The following is a 25,531-nucleotide window of genomic DNA, read 5'->3' as shown; positions in this document are numbered from 1 at the left end:
CTCTGTTTAGACGTCTGCTGTGGGATTGCCCCAGTAGGCCTGGTACCCTCCTTCAGGAATCTCTGTATCTGTCTCACACTCTATCAAGATCTGTATCATCTGTATCAGATGGCTCCGTCCAGGACACCCGAACTATAACTGGTGACACTTGCTTAGTCACCATTTACCTTGGTGACTGGAAAAGTTTCAGATAAATATCTGAAAAATAAAAATAGTGGTGAGTGGTCTACCTGCAGGTAGGCTTATTTTAGAATAGATATCAATGAAATAGAAAATAGACAAACAATAGAGATAATCAATGAACCCAAAAGCTCGTTCTTTGAAAAACTGAATTAACTTGATAAAGCTCTAGCCAAACTGATCAGAAAAAAAAGAAAGAGAGAGAGAGAGAGAAGAAATGACCAATATCAGCAATGAGAGAAGTGGCATCACTACAGGTTCTATAGATATTAAAAGAATAAGAGAATATCATGAACAAGTTTATGCCAATATATTCTACAACTTAGACGAAATGGACAAATTTCTTAAAAGATGCAAACTACTAGAGTTTAATCAAGAATAAATAAATAAGCTGAATAGAAATAACCTTTGTATTTTAAATTAAAATTAAATTTGCAATGCAAACTTTCCCACAAATAAACCTCAAACCCAGATAACTTCACGGATAAATGTACCAAACATTGGAAAAAGAAGTACTACCAATTATCATTCCAGAAAATATTCTGGAATATAGATACAATATACTGCAGTAGAAGCATAGGGAATTTCCTGATTCACTCTATGAGACTGTTACCGAGTCCAGGCTCACTCTGCTCGTCACACGACAGGCCAGTAAATAGGGAGACAAGGTATTCAGGCAAGGAATAGCGACTTCATTCAGAAAGCCAGCAGACCAAGAAGATGACAGACTAGCGTCTCCCCAAAAAATCTTATCAGGGTCTGGATACCAGTTTCTTTTACAGAACAGAGAGGGGGAAGAGTTGAGGAAGTAAAGTAAGAAGGCCATTAATTTCACAAAATATCTCCTGGCTTGGCCAGCATGGGGGAGGGGATGTGTCAATTTCATCTTTGCTGCAGCCATTCACAGGTGGGCAGGGTCAGATTGTCTCCCTGAGAGCTGAACAAAGGTCCTTTAGTTTAACATTCAGGCAGAGGGGTAGGGTTCCCTGAGGCAGGCCATTGTGTATGATTATAATAATAAAAGTAAATGAAAAGCAAAGGTTCAAGTAGCAAAGGTTAAAGTAAAAGAAACAGATCCAACATGGAGTCGGATTTTGCTCTTCCGTGTTACAGGACCATAGAATTGGTCTATGAGACCAATTACAACATAACAAAACTAAATAAGGAGTTTGGAGCAGAGAAAAGTTTATTGCAAGACCATGAAGGAGATGAGGCGGTTCATGCCCTGAAAAGTCTCAAGCTCCCTGAAGGGCTTTGGCAAAGCATTTTTAAAGGGCAGGTGAGGCGGGGCTGTCACAGGGTACTGTCAGCTTGTGCACTATTCTGTGATGGGCTGATGGTGAGGCAGCAGGGCGGTGTCACAGGGGTTAGATTATCAGTCCTTAGGCTCCAGGAGGCCTGGGGGTCTGTGCTCATGGTCAGCAAGTAGTTTTTCCATTTGGTGGGGGGTTTTCACATCTGCAAAACAGCGCAGGAAATTTGCATCAAATACTATTATCTACCCTGGCTTGTTTGTTCTGGCTCATGAAATTCTTTTGTTTGTCATGGAAATGTAAGAGTGGAATATTGAGACATTTCAGTTGAGTTCTGTAATGTCAGGAGTTTTTCAAAAAAATTAGAAGATGGACTGGAGCTTTTTCTTTGTGAATAGAAACTGAAAAAAAAATTACTATCATGTAGGTACTTCAGAGAGGAGCTAAAGCAGAGGATATGGGGGAAGGCATGTTCTGGGAAGGCCCCATAGGGCTCTGCTCGGTTACACTATAGACCAATACCCCTCAAGAACACAGATGCAAAAATTCTAAACAAAAATTTAACAAACCAAATTCAATAATATAAACATATGTATGTACCATGTAATACATAAAAATATAATATGTCATAACCAAGTGAGATTTATTCCAGGAGTGCAAAGGCTGTTTTAACATTAGAAAATCAATCAAGGTAATTCACCATATAAATAAACTAGAAAAGTAAAACCATGTAATTATTTCAATAGGCACTTTGTTTGATAAAAATCCAATATCCATTTCTGATAAAAATTCTCAGCAAACTAGGAAAAGAAGGGAAGTTTCTCAACCTAATAAAGAGCATGGATCAACATGAGAAACCCACAGTTGAGGCTTCCCTGGTGAGAGAAGTTCGCACCCGGCAACGAACAGTAGCCCCCGCTCGCCGCAACTAGCGAAAGCCTGCGTGCAGCAACCAAGACCCAATGCAGCCAAAAATAAATAAATAAATAAATAAATTTTAAAAAACTAGTGTTTGGACCACGGTGGAATTTCTACACTAGACACCAGAGAATCACCAAAGCCTCTTTGGTAGAGAAATGCAAGCTCAGGGTGTGCCTCAGATGGATCTGGTAGTGACATGCGTGATGGGATGGAGAAGGCGGCAGTCCACCTAAAATGTTGTAATTCTACCGTGGGTGAGACTTAATGAGGGTCTGACAGGCAGAGAGGGAGCCATGGAAAGCAGAGAGGGAGCCATGGAAACAGAAGAAGCATTGTCCAGGCGATACTTTGAGTTACAAATGATTGGATTCATGGAGAAAAGATGAAGTTTCAAAGACAGCTCCGAGACTTTGATGCTGCATGAGGGGAAGGATGATGGTGTTAACAGACCTTTCATTCATTTAACACATATTTATTAAGATCCTGTAATGAGCCAGGCACTGTTGAGATGGTCGGGATACAGCTGGGTACAAGGGTGAGCCTGCGTCCTCAGAAGCTAACCTTCCAGTGCTAATTCTTGGCCAGGGAATGGAACTTTGAGGAATATCCACTGTTAGGAAGAGGGGAATGAAGCACAGCGGGCGAAGAAGCAGCAGTCAAAAGGCAGAAAGAGAAGCAAAAGGATAGAGTGCCTTGGCGCCAGGGACGAGAATCATGAAGAGGAGGCTGCCAAGGGGGCAAGGTGGCCGACGGAAGACTGATAAGAACTGAGAAGATGCGATTCCCGCTGTGGTTTCCTGGTCTAGACCTTCAACCTTCCAGCTGGTCCCCCGCCTCCAGTTCTTTCCCTACCGACACTTCCTGAACATTTGCAGCCACAGGAATGTCGCTATGTTCCAAATACAAATCCCTTAGGCTGGCATTCACTTTGACTCCTGCCTTGTGGCTTCGTCTATCACTATTGCTGGTCTCAATCTCTCAAATCTTTAGCTTAAGTCAAAATGATTATCTTTCCGTCGCCCTCATTCGACAGGAGAGACGGCCAGAAGAGCCTATATAGGCTATTGAAAGTGTCCACCAAAGGTGCTCAAGAGGGCAAGAGAGGAGATTTTGAAGTATTTTTGGCGTACTCTTGTGTATGAGAGTTGGCGCAGACAAAGTAAACACCGAGGATGTTATAAAGGATCAGAGTTACTTGGAACATTTTTCACTCGAGATACACCTGTAAAATGTCTCTGTAAGTGCACGGCACTCTTGAAGCCCTACACAAATGTTTCCAAGGTTTAAGTAACTTGGCATTAGCCGGGCCAAATGACAAGCGATCTTTGTACTCTCTACTGCAACTAACATGAGTTGCGAACAGAAATAAAAATAAACTTTAAGGGCTTCCCTGGTGGCGCAGTGGTTGAGAATACGGGACACGGGTTCACGCCCTGGTCTGGGAGGATCCCACATGCCGCGGAGCGACTGGGCCCGTAAGCCACACTTACTGAGCCTGCGCGTCTGGAGCCTGTGCTCCTCAACGAGAGAGACCGTGATAGTGAGAGGCCCGCGCATCGCGATGAAGAGTGGCCCCCGCTTGCCACAACTAGAGAAGGCCCTCGCACAGAAAGGAAGACCCAACACAGCCATAAATAAATAAATAAATCAAAACTGTCAACAAGTAAAAATAAATAAACACTATAAAAAAATAAACTTTAAAAAGTGAACGAATGAGTGGTCGGCTCACCGAGCGGACTCGCGAACCCGCCAGCAGACAAGGAAGCGAGCACTATCCACCCAACACGACTCCCGCATTCTCAGGCCAAAAGAACTACATTGTCCATAAAGCCCCGCGCCGCGGACCGGCGCTACCCCGCCGGGCATCCTGGGAGACGTAGTCCGTGCGTTCCATAAATCGCTCACGCGCGGTGCCGCGGGATGGCTGCTGACGTCAATATGGCTGCTGACGTCAATATGGCGGTCCCCGGTAGCGGCGCGTTCTTTCGCTTCGAGTTTTGGCCGGGGCGGGGGTCTGGGCTTTAGGCAGTAAGTGGGGCCTGCGGCCGGGGATCTCGGGAGGGATGAGAGGGGCCGAGGCGAGAGGCTGCCCGGGCCGGCCCCGGGTTGCGGCGTCCTCCTGGTGTGGGGCTGCGGTCCCCCGCCTCGGGGACCTCTGCCTCCTCGCGCCCCTGGGCTCGGTGGCTTGGAGGGCTTGAGGGCCTAGTCTGAACGTGGAGCAGAGGAGACCGGAATCTAGACCACGCGTGCGAGGCCACACTTTCAAGTTCCATGTTTTGTGCTTTTCTTCTGAGGAACGGGTTGAAAACGCAAATAATTGCATTTCAGCGTTTCTTATCCCTTAGGAACTGTGCTAGGCGCTTGGCCTTTCTCGTCTCCAGGTGACCCTCCTCCACACTCGATATGAGACTTTGAGCGGATTCGTTAGACCCCAGCAGCTAATGTTGGGATCACCGGATGGATACATGTTGTAAAGCCCTCGAGGCTCCATTATTTAAATGGCAGTGTTTTTTCCCCAGTGAATCTCCACCCGGCTGTCCGGCTTCGGGGCCATGTACTAAACTACTATAAAGGTTAATTTGTTCCATTTAACTTATTTAAGTGTCATAATCTGGTGCAAGGAGTTTGAGAAGCAGAGATTTTAGGAAGTGATTCATGGTCCCTAGGCCGTTGTCAACGCTCAGAATCTAGCTTTGGCTCTACCTCCTCAGCAGATCAAGTGTATTGATGGGTTTTCTTTCTTTTTTCACTAGTGATATCAATATGCCTTTTTAAAAACAGCTGTCATTTATTGTGGGCTAAGCCCTGTACCCTAAATGCCTTTCTTTCATTATGTTATTTGATTGTTTAAATGACCCTGCGTGACAGTTGGTATCGCATTTTACTTATAAGAACGTGGGTTAAGTAACCTGCCCACCGTCGCACAGGTAGTGTGGAGCAGGGATGAAAAAATTCAGGTCTTGCTGCCTCCAAAGCCCGAACTACTGTCTGTACTTTCTAAAGAGTGACTTAAAATGGAGACTCCCAAGTATAAAAGGGAGATGTGGGGAAGTTTTGTTTTAAAAATAAAAACGTTTATATAACATGTTATATATTTTTAAGGGTAGTATTTAGTTTCACAATGTTTGGGGACCTGTTTGAAGAGGATTATTCCAGTGTGTCAAATGATCATTATGGAAAAGGGAAGAAATTAAAGACCAAAGCTTTGGAGCCACCTGCGCCTAGAGAATTCACCAATTTAAGTGGAATCAGAAATCAGGGTGGAACCTGTTACCTCAATTCCCTCCTTCAGACTCTTCATTTCACACCTGAATTCAGAGGTATGCTATGTTACATGCATTTGGCTGGTAATACGTATCCTCGTATCCACCTGTAATTAATTATGCAGAATCACAAGTGTATTCGACAGTGTGTGTTAATTGTTGCTAATGAGGGACACAAATTGGTAATTCTGCAGAGGAATGTGAAGCTTAAATTATGAATATTTTCTGTGTGATCACAGTGATGTTCAGTAACAAGATAAAAAAAATAAGGCAATGTATTTCTTTTCTAATTCCTATCATTTAAAGTACAACATAGACAATTTTGTCATGAGTGCCAGCCTTCATTATTGTACACCATTTGTATTTTTGAGTTTCTCAAAGTAATAAACACGTAAACCAGAGTTACTCAGTACAGTTATATGCTTCCTTTTGGAGTGGGGAGGGGTTGTCACATTATTCATACAGTCCACAATCGTTTATCTGAAGTTCTGAAATCTGGAAAACTCTGACAGCCTGACCTAATAATCTGAACTTGTTTGGCCTGAGAGCCTGACCTGCCGTGAGACTGTTTATAGTCTTAATTATCTCACTTGGGTGAGCAGTCATACATTTGTCACAGGAATATTAAGTCCTTGACTAATAGATACTGTTTGTCCCAGACTCTGCTGGGGACGTAATGTTAACATATTGGACCCTTTCTTCATATTACCTTTCTAAAATCTGGAAATTCTGAATTCCAGAGATCCAAGGTGTTAGATAAGGGACTGTGTATAAGGAACAGAAACCCACTCAAAGTAGCTCAATTAAAAGGGAGGTTTACTGTAAGTATATAGGGGAATCTCCTAGAAACCACCTACGGGAAGCCACCCTGACCTCCTTGGATCCTTGATTTCTTGCCCCTATTTTTCTCTACATGTTTGTCCCATTCCTCCTCTGCAAACTAGCGTCCTCCACAAGGGTCTTAGTCTCTGTGTTCCCTTGATTTCAGTGTGAAGATTCCTCTGCCTTCACATGGCCCTGATTGGGGGCCCCCAGCTACGAAGCTCCATGACTGTCCTCAGCTCCCCACTATGTCTCCATATTCTGAGGACAGACAACCTGGCTCATCCTGTATCCAGTATCTCACCCCCCTTCCCACCACTACCAAATTTAGCAAAGTTTTGTGACATTTTCTGTTGCTTCTAAGCTTACAGAGACTTCCTGCCTCCAGAGATTTACTGTATAATTACCGTTATCCCCTTCCCAGGGCCATTCTAATGGGTCGAAGTGCATGTGGATTTGAGTGTTGCCTCTTGTCTGTGACTCCATCCACTCCATAAAAATATCCCCCCAGTGCCTTCAGTAGTTCCACCGTTAGAAATTTGGAGCATGAATAAGCGGGTTCCTAGGGAGGTTAAGTTTTTCCCAAGTTTTAGTATAATTGAAGTTCAAGGGCAACTTAAAGTAGAAAAGTAGCCTTAAGAAGAGGGTGAGGAAGGCGACTGTTGGGGACGGCAGGCAGGTCACGGAGAGCGCCACTAAGAAGAAAGGGCTCAGAGCCCCGGGCCCCCTTCTCTCTAGCAAAGTGGGTGGCCGGCCAAGCACATGGGCTGACACCTTAGTGTGACTCGCACACTCCTAGTAAGGCGTAGCGCAGATCCTGAAGCTTATTGAAGAAGGTGTACACTTTGGAAAGGGTAAGGACTGGCGGAGAACTGGGGAAATTTTGGAAACTTTTTGGAATCATATTTTAAGGAATAGGACTAGATTCGGTTCCACTGTACTCCCAGATCAGTGTAGCTGGGAGGAGTGGGAGACGATTGTGGAAGTCTTTGTATGGTTTTTATGCTTTAGCCTTTATGTTTGTAACCTTCATGTAGTGTTTTTCCCAGTTCCTGCCGGGAGCTCAGGAGGAATATTACATAACAGTAATCACTAAGGCAGCAGTGGTTTTCAGTGCAAGGCAACACCCGTCCCATCCCTCCTCTCCCCGGAGTATATCAGAGTCTCCTAGTAGGTGTTCCTATCTGTTTGAATACAGACTTCCCAAAAGATTCAGATACGCCCCACTGGGTGGCGTACCCAGACATTGAATTATAAATAAATTCTGGAGACCGGCACTGGGTTGCCAGCGTCTTTTTCCAGGTAAGGTCACCACCATCTGTTATTACCCTCAATGCAGAAAAGATATTTTCATACCAAAATGGGAAGGGTGTTATCTCAGAGTTAAAGGTGCTCCTTCTTAAGAAAGAATGGTTGGAAGTCTCACGTGTGGCTTGTAAACAAACACACGTGACACTATTCTATATCGTGTATTTCCTAGTGTTCCTCATGTGGCTTTTGGGACCCACTGCCGTAGGCAATAGGAAACCACCAAAGATTTCTGATGTTATGGTTTTTATATGTATAATTTTCCTTTTACAGCTCTCCCTTATTGAAACCTTAGCTTCCCACTTTCTAATAGGGTCAGTGGTTAAAAATAACATTACCAGAAAGCAAGATGGGTAGGCTAAGGGTGTAAATATTGTCAAGTCATATTTCTGAATCTTTAACTGATTTCTACTTACTGGTGGCCTTGGCTTTCTAACACAATTTTCAAAAATGAGATAATGTCATTTACATCTGTGATTCTACTTTTTTGTTTAGAAGCTTTATTTTCTCTTGGCCCGGAAGAGCTTGGTTCGTTAGAGGATAAGGATAAACCTGACGCAAAGGTATTAAAATCTTTGATTCACAGGGGTTTTTTGGAGTACTGAGGAAATGTTTTAAGGAAAGAATTAAGTTGCTTATTCATAGGAATCAATAATTTTATTAATTACCAAACATGATCTTTATTTTCAGAAAGTGTCTTGGCCTGTACCTTACTGTTAAGGGAACTGCCCTTCCAACAGAGAATTACTTATGCAGATGCAATGCTGCTGCTGCTTTTTAGACATACCTCTCTCTGCATTAAGGAGATACTCACGAGTTGTCCGCACTATCGCGCCAGAAAGTCCGCTTAATGCACTTACTTGTAGCAACAACAAAAAATAAGGGGCCAGTCTTCTTTCAGTTTGGTATTCTGGAAGTAAACTGAGTGAGGGATTGGTTTACTGTAAGTGCGTATCTAATCACGTTTCTCCCTTGCTTAAACATCATTCAGAACTTTATCACCCTCAGACTAAAATCTGTACTTTTTTTTTTTTTTGGCCATGCTGTGCGGCGTGCAGGATCTCAGTTCCCCGACTAGGGATCAAACTCACGCCCCCCAGCAGTGGAAGCGCTGAGTCTTAACCACAGGACCTCCAGGAAAGTCCCATAAAATCTGTACTTCTTTTTTTAATAAATTTTTTAATACATTTATTTATTTACTTTTGGCTACGTTGGGTCTTTGTTGCTGCACGCGGGCTTTCTCTAGTTGCGACGAGCGGGGGCTACTCCTCGTTGCGGTGCGCAGGCTTCTCATTGTGGCTTCTCTTGTTGTAGAGCACAGGCTCTAGGTGTGCGGGCTTCAGTAGTTGTGGCTCGCGGGCTCAGTAGTTGTGGCTCGCAGGCTCTAGAGCACAGGCTCAGTAGTTGTGGCGCACGGGCTTAGCTGCTCCACAGCATGTGGGATCTTCCCGGACCAGGGATCAAACCCGTGTCCCCTGCACTGGCAGGCAGATTCTCAACCACTGTGCCACCAGGGAAACCCTGTACTTTTTTTTTTTAAATAAATTTATTTATTCATTTATTTATTTTTGGCTGCCTTGGGTCTTTGTTGCTGAGCACAGGCTTCTCATTGTGGTGGCTTCTCTTGTTGCAGAGCACAGACTCTAGGCACGTGGGCTTCAGTAGTTGTGGCACATGGGCTCAGTAGGTGTGGCTCGTGGGCTCTAGAGCGCTGGCTCAGCAGTTGTGGTGCATGGCTTAGTTGCTCTGCGGCATGAGAGATCCTCCCGGACCAGGGCTTGAACCCGTGTCCCCTGCATTGGCAGGCAGATTCTTTTTTTTTTTTTATAAATTTATTTATTTATTTATGTATGGCTGAGTTGGGTCTTTGTTGCTGTGTGCAGGGTTTATCTCTAGTTGCTGCGAGTGGGGGCTACTCTTTGTTGCAGTGCGAAGGCTTTTCATTGCGGTGGCTGCTCTTGTTGCGGAGCATGGGCTCTAGGCGTGTAGGTGTGCCAGCTTCAGTAGTTGCAACACACAGGTTCAGTAGTTGTGGCTCATGGTCTCTAGAGTGCAGGCTCAGTAGTTGTGGTGCACGGGCTTAGCTGCTATGCGGCATGTGGGATCTTCCCAGACCAGGGCTTGAACCCGTGTCCCCTGAATTGGCAGGCAGATTCTTAACCACTGCGCCACCAGGGAAGTCCAGCCCTGTACTTCTTAATAAGAGTCTTTCATGATCCAGCCCAGCGCTTCTCAAACTCCCTGTGTGGCAAAGAGCCCGTTTTTTTTATGCACAGTCTGTTGCAGATCAGACTTTCATTGGATATAATAAAAATGCTGTGGCAATGCAAAATTGCCATAAAGTTTTCTAAAGGCTTGTTCTTACTTTAGATATTTAAGTCCAGTCTTCAGATCAGGCTCCAGGCAGCCTTCTCAGGGCCCTGGCCCACAGCACACAGGCAGGAATGGGCGTGGCGCCAGCAGGAAGAAAGCAATGGAGGGTGCAGCCAGCCCTGTGAGATACTTGTGACTGGAAAATTCCTCATAGGGAGTATGTCTGTAACTGAGGTATTTTGGAGAAAGGATGAACTATTAGAGACTTGAATTACTGTCATTCTCTAATTAATTGGGTGGTTTATTAGGGCCTGTTTGGGTTTTAATACTGATCTGTTATGTCAATATAGCTAAGAATTGTATTGAATTAAAATTTTCAAAGAAAAATGAATCTTCATTCACCCTTCACAATATTTATAAATTTTCTCCTGAGTGAATTAAATGAAGTAGGAGGTAGGAGAAAATTAGTATGCAGTTCTTTTAAAAAGGCCCAGCCAACATTTAAAAGATATTTAGAAATGCATTTTTTTCTCATTCAGGTCCGAATCATACCTTTGCAGTTACAGCGGTTGTTTGCACAGCTTCTGCTCTTAGACCAGGAAGCTGCGTCCACCACAGACCTCACTGACAGCTTTGGGTGGACCAGTGATGAGGTACGAAGGTCAGCTTCTCCAGGGAAAAGTTACCAGCAGTAAAGACTGAACACTGGCTTCATAATGTTATCTAACTTCTCCTTTAATTTTGTCTTACAGTCTCAAGATATTGTTTAAATATTTACTTCTAATATTAGATAATTACAAACCAGTAAAACATTTTTAGACACTTGGCTGTATCCAGGATTTTATGAATGAGTGTGATTTGGGGTTGGGGGAAGAGGGTTGAAGATACAGGGAGAAGAAGTATAAGAGCTGGTTTTTATAATTTCTACCATTTGTGTAGTCTAGTTGAGATATACCACCTGTTACATTAATGGAAATTGCCATTTTTATAGCAAACTGCTTATCAACTAAAAAAGCTGACTGGCAGTAATTGTCTGCCTTTATGGCGTGCTTGTGTGCTTGAATCTGGGTGTTCCAATTTGGACATTTGCTTCAAGCAAAACAGTGAAACCATTCTCGGCAGATCTTTTCATTTTCACTGTCCTGCCTGTCTCCTGACTGTCTTCATTTGCTTCCTGTATCCTACTGTGTGTGGACTTCCTCTTTTTTTGTTTCAGTTCCTAAAAAGTATTTCACTATATACAAACACTAAACATTTGTCAGCACTAAGATGTGTGTTGTCGATATTGATGAGCTGTTAGCTGTATAAAATCAAAACTAGGTATGCGGTTTTTTATGGAATAGATGCAGAGATGAAGGTATGGGAGACTGTCACAGAATTTAAAGAGACAGTGATCAGAATAAGGGTATGTTGCCTTCAAAAATAAACTATAAACTCTTGTCTTTTAACCAGAAACACTCATTAACTAGATGATGCCATGTGGTTAGAGAGGTGGGGCTTGGGCTTGGCAGTACAATGGGGTGTAATACATTCCCTAAAGAGTGTGTGTTGAGTTTCTGGTGTAGGGCAGGTGCTTAGGGCTAATTCCCTTTTTCTTTCCTTGTTTTAAAAAAACCTGCTTTACTGAGATATAATTCTTATGCCCTAAGCTTCCCTCTTTTAAAGGGTACAATTCAGTGGGTTTTCTTAGTATATTCACAGAGTTGTACAAGCATCACTACAGTCAATTTTAGAACATTTTCACCACCCCAAAAAGAAGCCCCATACCTATTACCAGTCACCCACAGCCTGTGTGCCCTTTCCCGAGTCCCTGGCCACCACTAATCTCTCTCTGTGGATTCGCCTATTCTGGACACTGCACAAAAATGGTATTGTGTAATATGTGGACTTTTGTAACTAGCTTCTTTCACTTAAAGTAATGTTTTCAAAGTTCATTCATGTCGTAGTATGTATCAGCACTTCATTCCTTTTTATTGCCAGATAGTCTTCTGTTGGATGGGTATGCCACGGTGGTTTGTGTTTCTTTTTAACCTAGTCATCAGTTGATGGATTTCCCTTTGTTTTTGATAATGAGCTTCCTCTCAATTGCTGACTTCATACTTCTTAGAAAACTGAAAACTTTATTTATTGATTGATTGATTTCTAAATAAAATCATGTAGTAAACCCTCTAGGACTGGACCTGCAGTGGTAGAGAGGGTCTCTGAGGCACCTTTGCTGAATTTAGGATTGTTCAGAAACAGATCGTGAAAATTCCACAAGTTCTCTGTCCCATCAGAACCAGTGGTATTGGAGAAATTTATATCATCTAGTGTCTTGTGTGTTAAAAACTAAGAAAAAGATCCCGAGTCCCACATGCTACTCCAGCTTCCATCTACTTTATCAGCTTCTCTTCACAAGACACTTATCTTCAAAGTCATCATCCCTCACTGCCTCTACTTCTGTGCCTTCCATTTGCTCTCTGCCCGCTTCCTACCTGCTTGTCCAAGTCCCTCCTGGCACCCTCATGCCAGGTCCAGGAGACACTGCTCGTCTCTCCACAGCCCTCAGTAGTAGCGCCCACCACCCCTCCGCTGTTCCCGTGACCTCGCTCTCCTGGTTCTCCCCTTCCCGGCTCTTCCTCGGGTTCCTTTGCTGGTTCTTTCTTGTTTTCTCCACTTCTAAGTGTTGGTGTGCCCCTTGGCTTTGGGTTTATAAATGGTTCTTTGGGAGTAGTTCAGCCTATTCACATATAGTTGCATGATTCATAGATTGAAGCAGGTTCCGTCAGAATTTTTCTCAGTAGCACTGTGTTAGTCTTCCTTTAGTTGGTCTATATATCAAAGCAGTAAATTCTAGTTCTTTTCAAATGCTGATAATTCAGAGTGTTTATCTGTCCCTCTGAGCTGAGATTCTGCTGTGCACACACTGCCGGCTCTTAGAGACTGCTCTGTGCCTGTGTGTTCCTTCTTCCCCTCTCCTCTCTGTGGCACGGCCATGCGTATGGTGTCGCACAAAATAAATGCACTTTCCTGTTTTCAAGTGAATTGAGTTATATGTACACACTGAACACCGTCTGTTTATATTTTCATTTTGTAGTAAAAGTAAAAATAGGTGGTGATCTCTTACCCTGCTCTCAGCTTGTTTAGCATAGTCATCCTTACCTTTGATTGAGGCTTACCTTTGGATTTCTAGATAAGTTTTGTGTTTTTAAACTAATATCACTTTACAAATCTGTTTTTAAAAATCTGAAGCACAAAATTACATTTAAAAGTTACCTGTTTTATAGGAAATGAGGCAACATGATGTACAGGAACTGAATCGAATTCTCTTTAGTGCTTTGGAAACTTCTTTAGTTGGGACCTCCGGCCATGACCTCATCAATCGTCTATATCACGGAACCATTGTTAACCAGATTGTTTGTAAAGAATGTAAGAATGTCAGTGAAAAGCAGGTGAATATGCAAGAGTATTTTAGTAATAAGTTAAATCATAAATTATAATTCATGCAATTAAATCTGTGATCTATAGCACATGAGGATTAATGTGTTTATTACTAGAAATAACTTTATCAGTTTTTTTCTTGTACTCTAGCTACACCCAGATTATAAGTTTATAATCCAGATTTTTCCATGTAAACTGAAAGAAGTAGGTATCTTAAGATGTAGCTTTAATCTTTTATTTAGTACTCTAATATTTAGAAAGTAGATTTGGGGGGTGTTTACAAGTAGGAACCAGTGACCTTATGAGAAAAGCCAATATCATCATGGTTGGTGGTTGGAATATTATAAAGAAAGTTACTCAGAGAAGTAATAAAGGTACAGAATACTGAGGAATGTTTAAATTGACAATTAAATCTGTAATTAAATATTGGATTTAGTTTATTGATACTCCTCAGAAAGTTCATTTGTATGTGTGTGCTTAGGTTTAACTATTATTTATATAAAGCTATTATAATCCTGTTTAAACTAGTGTAACCTTCCATTCTTTGTCATAACAGATATTGCCCATTTCATCTAATTGGAAATTTGCTCATATAAATATAATAATCACTACTTGCACTACAGATCTTATATAGCAAATGATTTCATCACTGAACAGTTGTCCTTTAATAAAAATATTATTTTATGGCAAGAGTTATAGAAAGTTTCTGTATTTGACTATATGAGTAAAATAATTAAATGCCATTTTCTAAATGTTGCATTAATTGCTTTTTTAGAATATATATGTATATATATATTTCTATTTTTTATGAAAGTGTTCGGCATAAAAAAGACTTTTTGGCCCTTATTGCCTGTGCTAATAGAAGGTTTGGCCAGCCTGGTTTGGAAATATTAAGATGTTGTATGTTTTTGGATTACTGTATGATTGACCAGTATAATGTAATGATTCACAAAGTCATTTCAAAACATAACATATATGAAGGCATGTTATAAACTACAGACATTAACTTTTCACATATTTATGTTATAAATCATATATGAATGTTATTGCTTTAGGTTTCCACCTTGAACTAATTAATTAGTGCTATTATTTTATAATCCCCATAATCCCTTAAGGTAATGCTGTTGCTCAGACATGCACACAAAATTATAAATGTGCTTTATTTAAACTTGTCAAATTGTAACTGTTTATTACTAGAAATATAATTCAAATGTACTTCTAGTAGAATTGGTAGACTCGCATTTTGCAAAATACACTCTTAATTTTTGTAAAAATACCTTTGTATCCTGGCTCAAAATAATTTTTTTCTTAAACCAGCCCTAGCAGAAGGGGAGGAAGAAGAGTTTACATTAGAGAGTCCAGTCCAACCCTGGCCTTGCCATGCCAGCCAGCCTGGAGACTAAGACAGCACTAATAACCCTGTACATATACTCTTCTCAATTCGTGTTTTAAATGGTTTGTCTTATTTCCTGATAAAATAGGTTTCGTTGTATATATAGTGAACTCGTAAACTGGTTCCTGATATATTTTAAGCTAAGTTATAGTTTGGTTTAGAAAGAATAATTTATTGTTATGAATTTCACAGTATCAGGAGATCTATACCTTCATATATAGAAAAAATATATGTGTTTTAGAAAAAAAATACCTGATTCTTCCCAGTGTATGTATGAATTGGTGATGTATTTGTGAGCCTCTGTGGAATTGTTTTTTCAATGTTCTATTCATGTGTATTTCAGGAAGACTTCTTAGATCTCACAGTAGCGGTCAGAAATGTATCAGGTTTGGAAGATGCACTCTGGAACATGTATGTGGAAGAGGAAGTTTTTGACTACGACAACTTGTACCACTGTGGGACTTGTGACAGGCTGGTGAAAGCAGCAAAGGTAAAGATAGATCCCTGCCTTTTCTAAGGGTGCCTGCGCAGTGTTTGGTAGCAGGAGGGTCCGTCGAGGGAAGTCAACTTGTATGAAGTGTCTTGAAGATATACATGAAGCTCTTAATTAGTACTAACGATTGAAAAGACATTTGTATTATATGTGTGTGTCTGTGTGTATGTATTTTAATTTTTTACAGTAAAGAATTTTTTTTAAGCTTTCAACCCAGCAGTTCTCTCAGCTTCTTTTTCTCACAGGAAAAAATTATCTGTACCTCAGTGTTTCTTAAATAAACCTTTTTTTTTTTTTTTGCAAGTTACCATTATGAAGAAGGCAATGTATTTTTATTTCTGCCAGCCAGGAAGCTTGTGGAGCTTTCCTTTTCTTGATCTACCACTGCACAAATGGCTTTCTTTATTTTCACATTTGCAGGTATTTTACAGTATTGATGTGTGTATATTTCCTCTCTGACTAGCAAACCCAATATGGCCTTTCCTCCTCCCCCAGTTGGAAGTATGTATCTTGCTGATTACAGGGCTTGACAGAGCGTACCAGGGCTTCTCTTTGTACAACAGAGCAAAATACAGGAAAAAAGCAGGACAAAATTTAAGCAAGTGATTTCTTTTACAACATGGCATCAACTCAGCTGCTATTATTATCTGCAGTAGGAACTCTTTCACTGCTGGCAGATGATACGGCAGGCTGTTCATTAGCGTGATAACCTTGAACTCAATTGAACCAGTGGTTATTGAGCCCTGACTTAAAGAAATACCACTAAAGATGTATCTTTGCAGTTACTCTGTTAAGACAAAGTGTTAGCACTATTCCTAGAGCTGACAATATTGAATTTTCCAACAAAGAAAATGAGGGTTGATTTAGATAGCACACAACATTGATTTGGATCCTGGAGATTATAGGTGAAAATGTAATTGAAAACAGTAAACCCCATGCCTGTAGCTTTCACAATAGGATTTGAAACCCGGGTGAATTTTATATTGTTTAATATTTATTTCCATCTAGCCTTTGCCCCTTTATGAAAACGAAAGAAAGGTTTATTTTTTGCTTATTTATTTTGTATTTCCTCTTTAGCGTTACAACCTAATAAAATAAATATAAAATTCAGAGGATGAAGCATCTTGGAAAGAACACTTAAACACATTCTTAGTTTTTGGTTGACCTTAATTTGCACATTAGTAAAATAAGAACCTTTTGTTAAACAAAAGCAATTCTTGTATGCACCTTTTCTATCATTGGTTTAATTCTTTTTCAATGGAAATGTTTTGATCTTGATACTTTAAAAATTGCCTTCTAGTTGCGTTAGATTTATTGCATTCTAAGGTTAGGCTTGGTTGCATTACCTAAATTAATGCAGATCATCTTATTCTGAGCAGTCTTTCTTTCCTCAGCCACATTATAGTTGATTTACTCACTTTTTTTAGATGTTTTTTTTTTTTGAGCTAGTTTGAAAATCTGCCATGTTGTTAGGTTGCTGTATTTTCATCTAACTTTTCTTTTCACCCACTAGGTTTGTAGAATTGTTTACAATATATTTTTAGGAATGTTAGATGTTTATGATTATGGATAATTTTAAATAAGGGGAAGGATTCTTTTTGCCTCCTCACATGTCTTTAGTGCAAGGGGATTGGGAAAAGCTGATGCCTTTTAAATAAAAAGTAACTCAGTTTAGTGTTTTGTTTTAAAGCAAGGCATTAAAACAAAAATATCTTATTATCTGCTTTGAAGAACTGTAAAACCCCAGTCAATGGATCTCGACATTTGAAGAGCTACAGTCCTTTTGAAAGTCTAGTGAAAGCTGTGGCTCTTCTCCCCAGAAAAATACATATACACATACAATTTTCATATAATTTCAAGGGTTCAGATCCATTGAAACACGTCCCCAGGTCACAGGTTAAGAGCTCCGGTTCTTCAGTAAATAAGAACTGTGTGTCTGCTAGGTAAAGTAGACACAGCGACCTAGGGGGAAAGTGAAAGGTGAAAGGCCAGGGCTCGGGCAGGAAAGAAGCACTATTAGAGGGGCTTCCCTGGTGGCGCAGTGGTTAAGAATCCACCTGACAATGCAGGGGACACGGGTTCGAGCCCTGGGCCGGGAAGATCCCACATGCCGTGGAACAGCTAAGCCCGTGCAGCACAACTACTGAGCCTGTGCTCTAGAGCCCGCGTGCCACAACTACTGAAGCCCGTGTGCCTAGAGCCCAAGCTCTGCAACAAGAGGAGCCACTGCAATCATAAGCCCAGGCTCCACAACGAAGAGTAGCCCCCACTCATCGCAACTAGAGAAAGCCCGCGTGCAGCAATGAAGACCCAACAACGAGGACCCAATGCAGCCAAAAATAAACAAACTAATTAATTAATTAATTATTTTTAAAAAAAGGCACTGTTAAAGGGGGAGCACCCTCATCAGATAGCTTTGTTAGGATAGTGACATTAAAATATACAAATGGGTTGTGAATATTTAGTTGTAAGTATAAGTGAGTGATGTCACCTTTAGCCCCATAAAAATAGATGAGTTTATGTCAAGAGCTATATTGAGTCCATGGTGATTAGTTTATGTGACTTAAGGACATATTTCTCTTAAAACTGTGTCATAGGTCACTGTTTTATATCTTAAGAAACATTATGTATTCTTCTATATGATTCAGCTTTTAAAAATTAAAAATTTTTTCTTTTGACAGTCGGCCAAATTGCGTAAGCTGCCTCCCTTTCTTACTTTTTCATTATTAAGATTTAATTTTGATTTTGTGAAGTGTGAACGATACAAGGAAACAAGCTGTTATACGTTCCCTCTCCGGATCAATCTCAAGCCATTTTGTGAACAGGTTTGAACTATTTTGTATTGAAATTCTTTCTTTTACTCTCTCAAGATTGAATCTTTTATTGACCTGATTTACAGTTGGCTTAGTGCAGAATCTCTCAGCCTTGGCACTGTTAACATTTAGAGTTGGATAATTCTCTGTTGTGGTGGGATGTGCCCTGAATTGTAGGATATTAAGCAGCATCCCTGGCCTCTGCCTACTAGATGACGGTAGCATCTCCCGCTTCTGCCCCCAGTAGTGACAAAAATGTCTTCAGACTTTGCCAAATGTCCCTGTCTCCAGCGGGGAGGGAAGGTGGGTAAAATTGCTCCCGGCTGAGAACCACTAGTTTATTACAGTTCTTTTGAATTTCCAAAGTATGGATTTGTTCCCAGTTCTTTTTACTAAACTCTCCTTGAAAAAACTTTGAAATGAAAATTTAAGAACAGAATTAGAAATGACCCTGCGTTAGGAACAATTATCATTCAGTAGTACATTCCTGTTTGGATTTAGTTTACTTTAGATGCAAGAATGAATTGCGCATCTAGAAAGTAAACAAATTGGAATGTCACTAGTAGAATTTGTAGAATTTGTAATCCTTAAGACACGGGAAAGAAGAAGTTTTAAAAGCAAATTAATGACATAATCTACTTACTTTATAAGCTATTTAGAAATATTTTCTATGTAATTGTATACATGCCAAGATCAGAGTGATGAGACTGATGCATTTCTTACTACAGATCATTCTTTATATGTTTAAGTCCAGAACATTTGTTAGCCAGCTGTTGAATTTCTATGTATAAAAGTAATCTCTTTTCTAAATGGTCTAAAGTTCAGGTGGGGCTTTCTCTACTTCAAGCCTAGTTACTGAGCTTTTTGGTTTCGTATTATATTTTGCTTTCGTTATTATATTAATCTCCATTCAGAGCTTCTAATGTGTCGGCCCTGAGCCTGTTACTGGCGCGCGTAGAATAAACAGGTTTTCCAGAGTGCTTCCGCTCCTGTTTGCTGCCTGGAAAAAACTTTCTTTCCGGAATAATTGAGTTAACTCTCTTTTTTTCTTCCCATTTTTATTGAGGAATTATTGCCATACATCACTGTGTAAGTTTAAGGTATGAAGAATGAGGGCTTGGTTTACATATATTATGAAACGATTACCACAATAAGTTTAGTTAACATCCATCATCTCATAGAAAAATTTTTGTCCTTTTATAAAAAGTAGTTTGTCATGGGAGTTCCCTGGTGACCTAGTGGTTAGGATTCCTGGCTTTCACTGCCGTGACCCGGGTTCAATCCCTGGTTGGGGAACTGAGATTCTGCAAGCTGTGTGGTGCAGCCAAAAAAAAAAAAAAGTAGTTTGTCACATGATTTTGACATATGTTGAAATAACAAAACTGAAAAAAGCAAAACAACACTTATCTAAGCAATTCACAATAATTTTACTTTCTGATTTCTGTATTAATGAAAAAATTATCATTTTGCATCTTTGTTTACATCTCTCTTGTGTTTTCCCTAAGCCAGACATTTAAAAAATGCCGCTTACTTAAAAAGTGCAATTTAAGCAGATAAGTTCTTAAATAATTGGCACTCCCTCAAGTAGCATCCATATGCCAAGTATCCCTTAACCTAGAGAAGGTTTTTTTAATGCCAGTGTAGGTGTCCATAACTACAGAGCACGCTACTTGTAGAAAAGATTGATCATAGAATTGATAAATCAAGGAAGAACCTGTTCATTCCACTAAACTGCCTCTAAAGGAAACCAGCTAGTATTCATAACTGCTAAACTCCTGTTAATATGCAGAGGACTGAAGTGTCAGGAGGGGTGATAGATAGTAGATACAACTCTGACTTAGAGGTGCATGACAATCTAGTTAAAATGTAGGACGAATTCAACTGCTAAAGAGCACATTTATAAAGCAGCATAATAGGTTTAATACAAGATGGTTTTTTCTTGCTAAAACTCTGATAGGGTAGTGTGTGTTTTGTTATCACATGGGGTTACATGATTTTAGCCAAAGTACATAAAAATAACATCTTGTTTGGAGATATATATATGTGTATATATATATATTTTTTTTAATATTTATTTGGCTACGTCGGTTCTTAGTTGCGGCTTGAGGGATCTTTTGTTGCGGTGTGCGGGCTTCTCTCTAGTTGTGGCGCACGGGCTTAGTTGCCCCGTGGCATGTGGGATCTTAGTTCCCCATCCAGGGATCGAACCTGCTTCTCCTGCATTGGAAGGTGGATTCTTAACCATTGGACCACCAGGGAAGTCCCTGGATATATGTTTTTATGTTTAACTCAGAGGCAGAATTTGGCATAATGTGATTGGTATTAGATCAACGATAGATAATTTTCAGTCTAAGAATTATGAATTTCAAATTTTAAAGCCGATTATTCAAATTTATCTTAATTTACCCTAAATAACAATAATAGTGAAGTTTCTTACTAACTTTAATAGTTGACATTTTTTTCCCCCTTTGGTTATGTATCTTCTTATTTTATGTAAACTGTATCAATGTTTGTGCTCTTTCTTGTAGAGTGAATTAGATGACTTGGAATATATGTATGACCTCTTCTCAGTTATTATACACAGAGGTGGTTGCTACGGAGGCCATTATCATGTGTATATTAAAGATGTAGATCATTTGGGAAACTGGCAGTTTCAAGTAAGTATAGAAATTAGATTGAAAGTATCTTTGCAACTTTTTCCTTTTCTAGTCCCATTATCTTGGTGAGGCTAATCTTTTGCCACTTATTATATATTCACTCTGTAGAAAACTTATAGGCACTGAAAGTTAATACAGATAGATGTTTAAATTTTTTATTTCTAAATAATTTCACACTTACAGAAAAATAACCAGCATAGTACAAACACCTCCTGTATACTCTTCGCCTAGGTTCTCCAGTTGTTAACCATCTTGCCACATTTGTGCAGGCGCATCCTCTGTATACAGACGCATGCACACACACACAGTTAACATTATCATTATCAGTGCTGACCACTAGAAATAAAGTTGAAGACATTAGACCTCTTTACCCCTAAGTAACTCAGTGTTTATCTCCTGAGAACCAGGACATTCTCTTACATAAGCGTAGGTCAAAATCAGGAACTTTAACACTGATATAATATTATTTATTATCGAATATATGTTTTATATTCAGATTTCACAGCGGCCTCGTCCAAATCCTTTAGAGCATTTTCTGCCCCACTCTAGTATCAAGCCCAGGATCGTGCATTAGATTTGGTTAGCATATGTCTTAAGTCTCCTTTAATCAGTAACCATTCCTCAGCTTTTCTTTCTTTCATGGCACCAACCAAAGATTTTCCTCCTATATTGTCTTCTAAAACTTTTATAGTTTTGCCTTTTACAGTTGAAACTTCAGTCTTCCTGGAATGCTTTGCTGTGAATGTTGTGATGTTGTTTTTCCATCTGGGTACCCAGTTGCCCATTACCATTTATTGAATGATCCATTCTTTCCCCACCAGTTTACAATGCCAGTTCTGTTATATCAATTGTTTTCTTACATTTGAGTCCATTTTGGGGCTCTGTATTCTGTTTTTGTTGTTGTTGTTATTGTTCTTTTTTTCTATTCCTAGGCAAATACCGCATTGTTAATTTCTGCAGCTTTATACTATGTTATGATAACTGGTAGGGCAAGTCTCCCTATGTGTTATTATTCTTCAGGAGTGTTTTGCCTCTCTTGGATTTTAGTGCTTTTCTGAACATTTCTAAAATCACCTTGTCAATTTTCTCACACATACACACACATAAAAGTAGTGGCATTTTGTATCTACATGTGTAAACAAGATACATCTTTTTGGTTTTTAGAGCTTCTTTAATGTCTTCTAAAAAAGTTTCATAATTTTCTCTAGAAGAGAAAGCACTAATTGGGAATCCACTTCCAGTTATTTGCAGTGGGAAAAATTATAATCTATTACACACCAGCACCAAACTCTCAACCAGTTTTCTAAAATGTAACTAAAACACTGGTAAGTTCCAACCCATCATGTTAGGATGTAGAATGCTTAAAACCTATCTTCAAGAGTGTCAAACCGGGGCTTCCCTGGTGGCGCAGTGGTTCAGAGTCTGCCTGCCGATGCAAGGGACACGGGTTCATGCCCCGGTCCGGGAAGATCCCACATGCCGCGGAGCGGCTGGGCCCGTGAGCCATGGCCGCTGAGCCTGCGCGTCCGGAGCCCGCAACGGGAGAGGCCACAACAGTGAGAGGCCTGCATACCGCAAAAAAAAAAAAAAAAAAAGAGTGTCAAACAGTTAATATTGTTGTGAATGAAAAATTGCTCCACATGTAATAACATGGCTTCTCTGAGTGCCAGAAGTATTGAAGATGCTGTGTTGCCTTTGTTGACATTCACTTTGCCTTTCAGAACATCTACCTGTGTTTCTGATGCTCTATCAGTTGTACTTAGAATGTACTGAGAGATAACATGTTTTGTAAAGTTTGAGTATTTAAAATCTAACTGTTCTAGTGGGAAAATGTTGATCAGGGAGGTGTTCTGTGGGGCTATGTCTATACTGTATTTTTTGGACTATTTGTGGCTGGTGTACTGAAGTACAGTTATCTTTAGTACATTGATTTTATAATCAACCATCTTGCTAAACCCTCTTATGTTGTAGACATTTTTGGAAAAAGACAGTTTTGTTTCACTCTTTGTGGTCCTTAACCTTCCATTTCTTTTATTTCTAGAACTGGGTTTATCCAGTTCTTGGTTGAGGAAGCCATACAAGCATCTCTCAAATGCTTGTGCCATATTTGCCAAGACACTAGCTTGTTTGGGCACATTCCAGTCAGATGGAGTGAAGCACTTATCCTCCTCTGGTCTAGCTCTGCTCTCCACGTTTCCATCCTTCGTTGCTGATTCTTGTTACCCTGTTGCCTTCCTTCACTCTGCTGTCTTACAGTCGCAGGGTCCTGTAGTAGTGAACCTTACCCTCTAGGGCACCCCCAGCCCTTTCAAACAATTATTTTAACTTTATTTCATTCTCTCTAAAAGATGAAGTTGAAGCCTTTTATTAGATTCTCATAGAAACTTGCGAACAGGTCTAATAAATAGTTACGATGTTGTTCATTTATTTTTTTCTCTTTGCCTTTTCCACTGTAGTTCTTGGTTTTTTCCTTCCATTTATGCTTCCATTTGTGGTAGCCTTTTCTTCTGATGTTGCCCTGTCTCTCTTCAGCCTTAGAAAGTGCCCCTGCGCTCCATGTCAGTTTGGCTTCCGCCTCGGGAGTGTGTCTCTGCTTTCCTCCATGCTGGCTGCAGACATTTCTTCAATTTTGCTCATCCATTGTCAGATTTCAGGCACTTCTCTAGCTGGTGGGATTTATCCTCAGTATTTTGAGGCATAAAATATTTATTTACAGTTTCCTATTTAAGTTTATCATTGACGTCATGCACAGAGGTAGCTTCACACTGTGTGGTGAGGTAGCGTGGCTCAAAAGTAATGATTCTTTTCTTTGTGTCTTCCTTTTGATTTGTGCTTCCTTGAACTTCTCTGCAATTTTGTGTTCATTTCTTTGGAAATGGTCAGCAGCCAAGCTCTTCTCCCGGCTCCATTATGTAACTCGAGAGGGCAGGCAGGCATTCTTTCATTTGGTTTTGCCCTCTGCACTGCTTCTCTGGTCTTGAAGCTCTGGTACTTTAGCAAGGTCTTCCTTGGGGCTTAAAGAACAATCAGAAGATTGCTTTCTGTTTGTGCTTGTGTATTTCCTTATTCACGGCCTCTACGAAGCATCCCTTTTTTTTTTTTTTTAATTCTGCTCTTCAAGAATCACGAGCTTTGTGGTGTTCACATAATGATGAGTGCTTTAAGAATTTCAACTTCAGTAGGTACACCTGATGGACACTGCTTGTCTCTCTACTACCATTATCCTGAGAGATCTCTTATACCTAGAGACAAAGGATTCCAGATACACTAAACATAGACAGGTATTGTTTTTTCTGCTTATAGTTTAGCAATTTCTTCTTCCCTTTCAAGGAGCTGTCTGCAAGGAACAAGTTTCATGACCAACCCCACATAATGTTCCCTGGGTGAAAGCCAACATCTCAGTCTCTCTCAACCTAAGTAGAAGATGATCTCTTGCCTCTTGCATGGAGGTCATTAACTATTCAAAATGTGGCTCTCGATCTGGTGTAAAGAGGAGCCTGACCTGTGCCTTCCAAAGTGGGGTCTTTTGCTTCACTGATGGTTGACATCACTTCAAGCATCATCTTGCACATTTGAGGATGTGGGACAAAGAAGTTTTACAACAGCTCCCAGTAGGCAGCCCTGGGACTGGTGCCTCCTGAACCAGCCTGTCCCCACAAGGCCAAGGTTGGACACCGGCAGAGTGCAGGAGGACTAGGCCCAGCCCATGTGCCACCTGCACCAGCGTGTCACACCCTAGGCAATGCTGGCCTGCGTCTCCCCTCCTACCATTTTTATTTTTTATTATTTTTTTTTTCGCGGTATGCAGACCTCTCACTGCTGTGGCCTTTCCCATTGCGGAGCACAGGCTCCGGACCCACAGGCTCAGCGGCCATGGCTCACGGGCCCAGCCGCTCCGCGGCATGTGGGATCTTCCCAGACCAGGGCACGAACCCGTGTCCCTTGCATCGGCAGGCGGACTCTCAACCACTACGCCACCAGGGAAGCCCTCTCCTACCATTTTAAAATCTCTTGTTCCTTAGCCATAAATGTCTTTAAACATATTAAACATACTGTTTTATTCTCTGATAATTGCAGTATCTGAAGACTTTGTGGGTCTTTGGATATCTGCTGATTCTGTTTCCTTATGATTTTGTTACTTTAGACTGTGGTCTTGGTTGGCTGGTTGGTTTTGTAAGAACACGGTGTAGGAGTAATTTGAAGCCTGAGTTAAAAGTACCTTCTTCCACGAAAGATGTGTATTTGTCTCTACCACATGCCTGGGGTCACCTCCAACCTTTAATGCCTTTAAAATAAGATCTAGACTTGGTGGTTCTAGAGCCATACAACTAATGTGAATTTGGGCCACAACCCACCTGAAGACCTACTTGTGATTACAGATTATTAGAGGAAATGTTTTTCCACCTTCATCTAGTATCAAGGTCAAAACAAGCAAGTTTCTCATTGTCCTTTGTTGTGGGGTGGATTTTTTGGTAGGTCATGCTTATATTGATAGCGTAGTCCTTTCAGGTTTCTAGCTTTCCGCTGGAATCTATCTTTGTGGTATAATAAAAAATATATACTTGGTCCTTGTCCCGGGTCCCTGGCACAGAGCTCCTTGAAATTTCCTGAGTGATTAGGCATGTCTTTTCTTGTTCATAATGAACCCCTTTCAACCATACCTGAGTTTATGCTAATGAGGTTACCTGCGGGGTG

General features: G+C 40.6%; 1 protein-coding gene across 5 annotated transcripts in view; it reads left to right on the top strand.

The window, feature by feature from the left end:
- The first annotated feature begins 4,318 nt into the window (after window positions 1–4,318).
- Window positions 4,319–25,531, top strand: part of USP40 (ubiquitin specific peptidase 40) — an 89,653-nt gene continuing 68,440 nt past the window's right edge. For 2 of the 5 annotated variants that reach the window (XM_082841206.1, XM_082841209.1), the window contains exons 1-7: window positions 4,319–5,674; window positions 8,243–8,310; window positions 10,600–10,713; window positions 13,327–13,491; window positions 15,217–15,363; window positions 18,048–18,191; window positions 20,708–20,836. In XM_082841206.1, the coding sequence (XP_082697332.1) occupies window positions 5,476–5,674; window positions 8,243–8,310; window positions 10,600–10,713; window positions 13,327–13,491; window positions 15,217–15,363; window positions 18,048–18,191; window positions 20,708–20,836 (966 nt within the window). In that variant the 5' untranslated portion in view covers window positions 4,319–5,475. The remainder of the gene's footprint in view (window positions 5,675–8,242; window positions 8,311–10,599; window positions 10,714–13,326; window positions 13,492–15,216; window positions 15,364–18,047; window positions 18,192–20,707; window positions 20,837–25,531) is intronic. The other 3 variants (XM_082841205.1, XM_082841207.1, XM_082841208.1) reach the window with 3 other exon arrangements.

The sequence above is a fragment of the Leucopleurus acutus genome (assembly GCF_964270905.1).
Source record: "Leucopleurus acutus genome assembly, chromosome: 6".
In the NCBI taxonomy this organism is placed as follows: Eukaryota; Metazoa; Chordata; class Mammalia; order Artiodactyla; family Delphinidae; genus Leucopleurus; species Leucopleurus acutus.
Note: the sequence above shows the minus strand (reverse complement) of the source record. Positions and strands in the feature narration are given on the sequence as shown.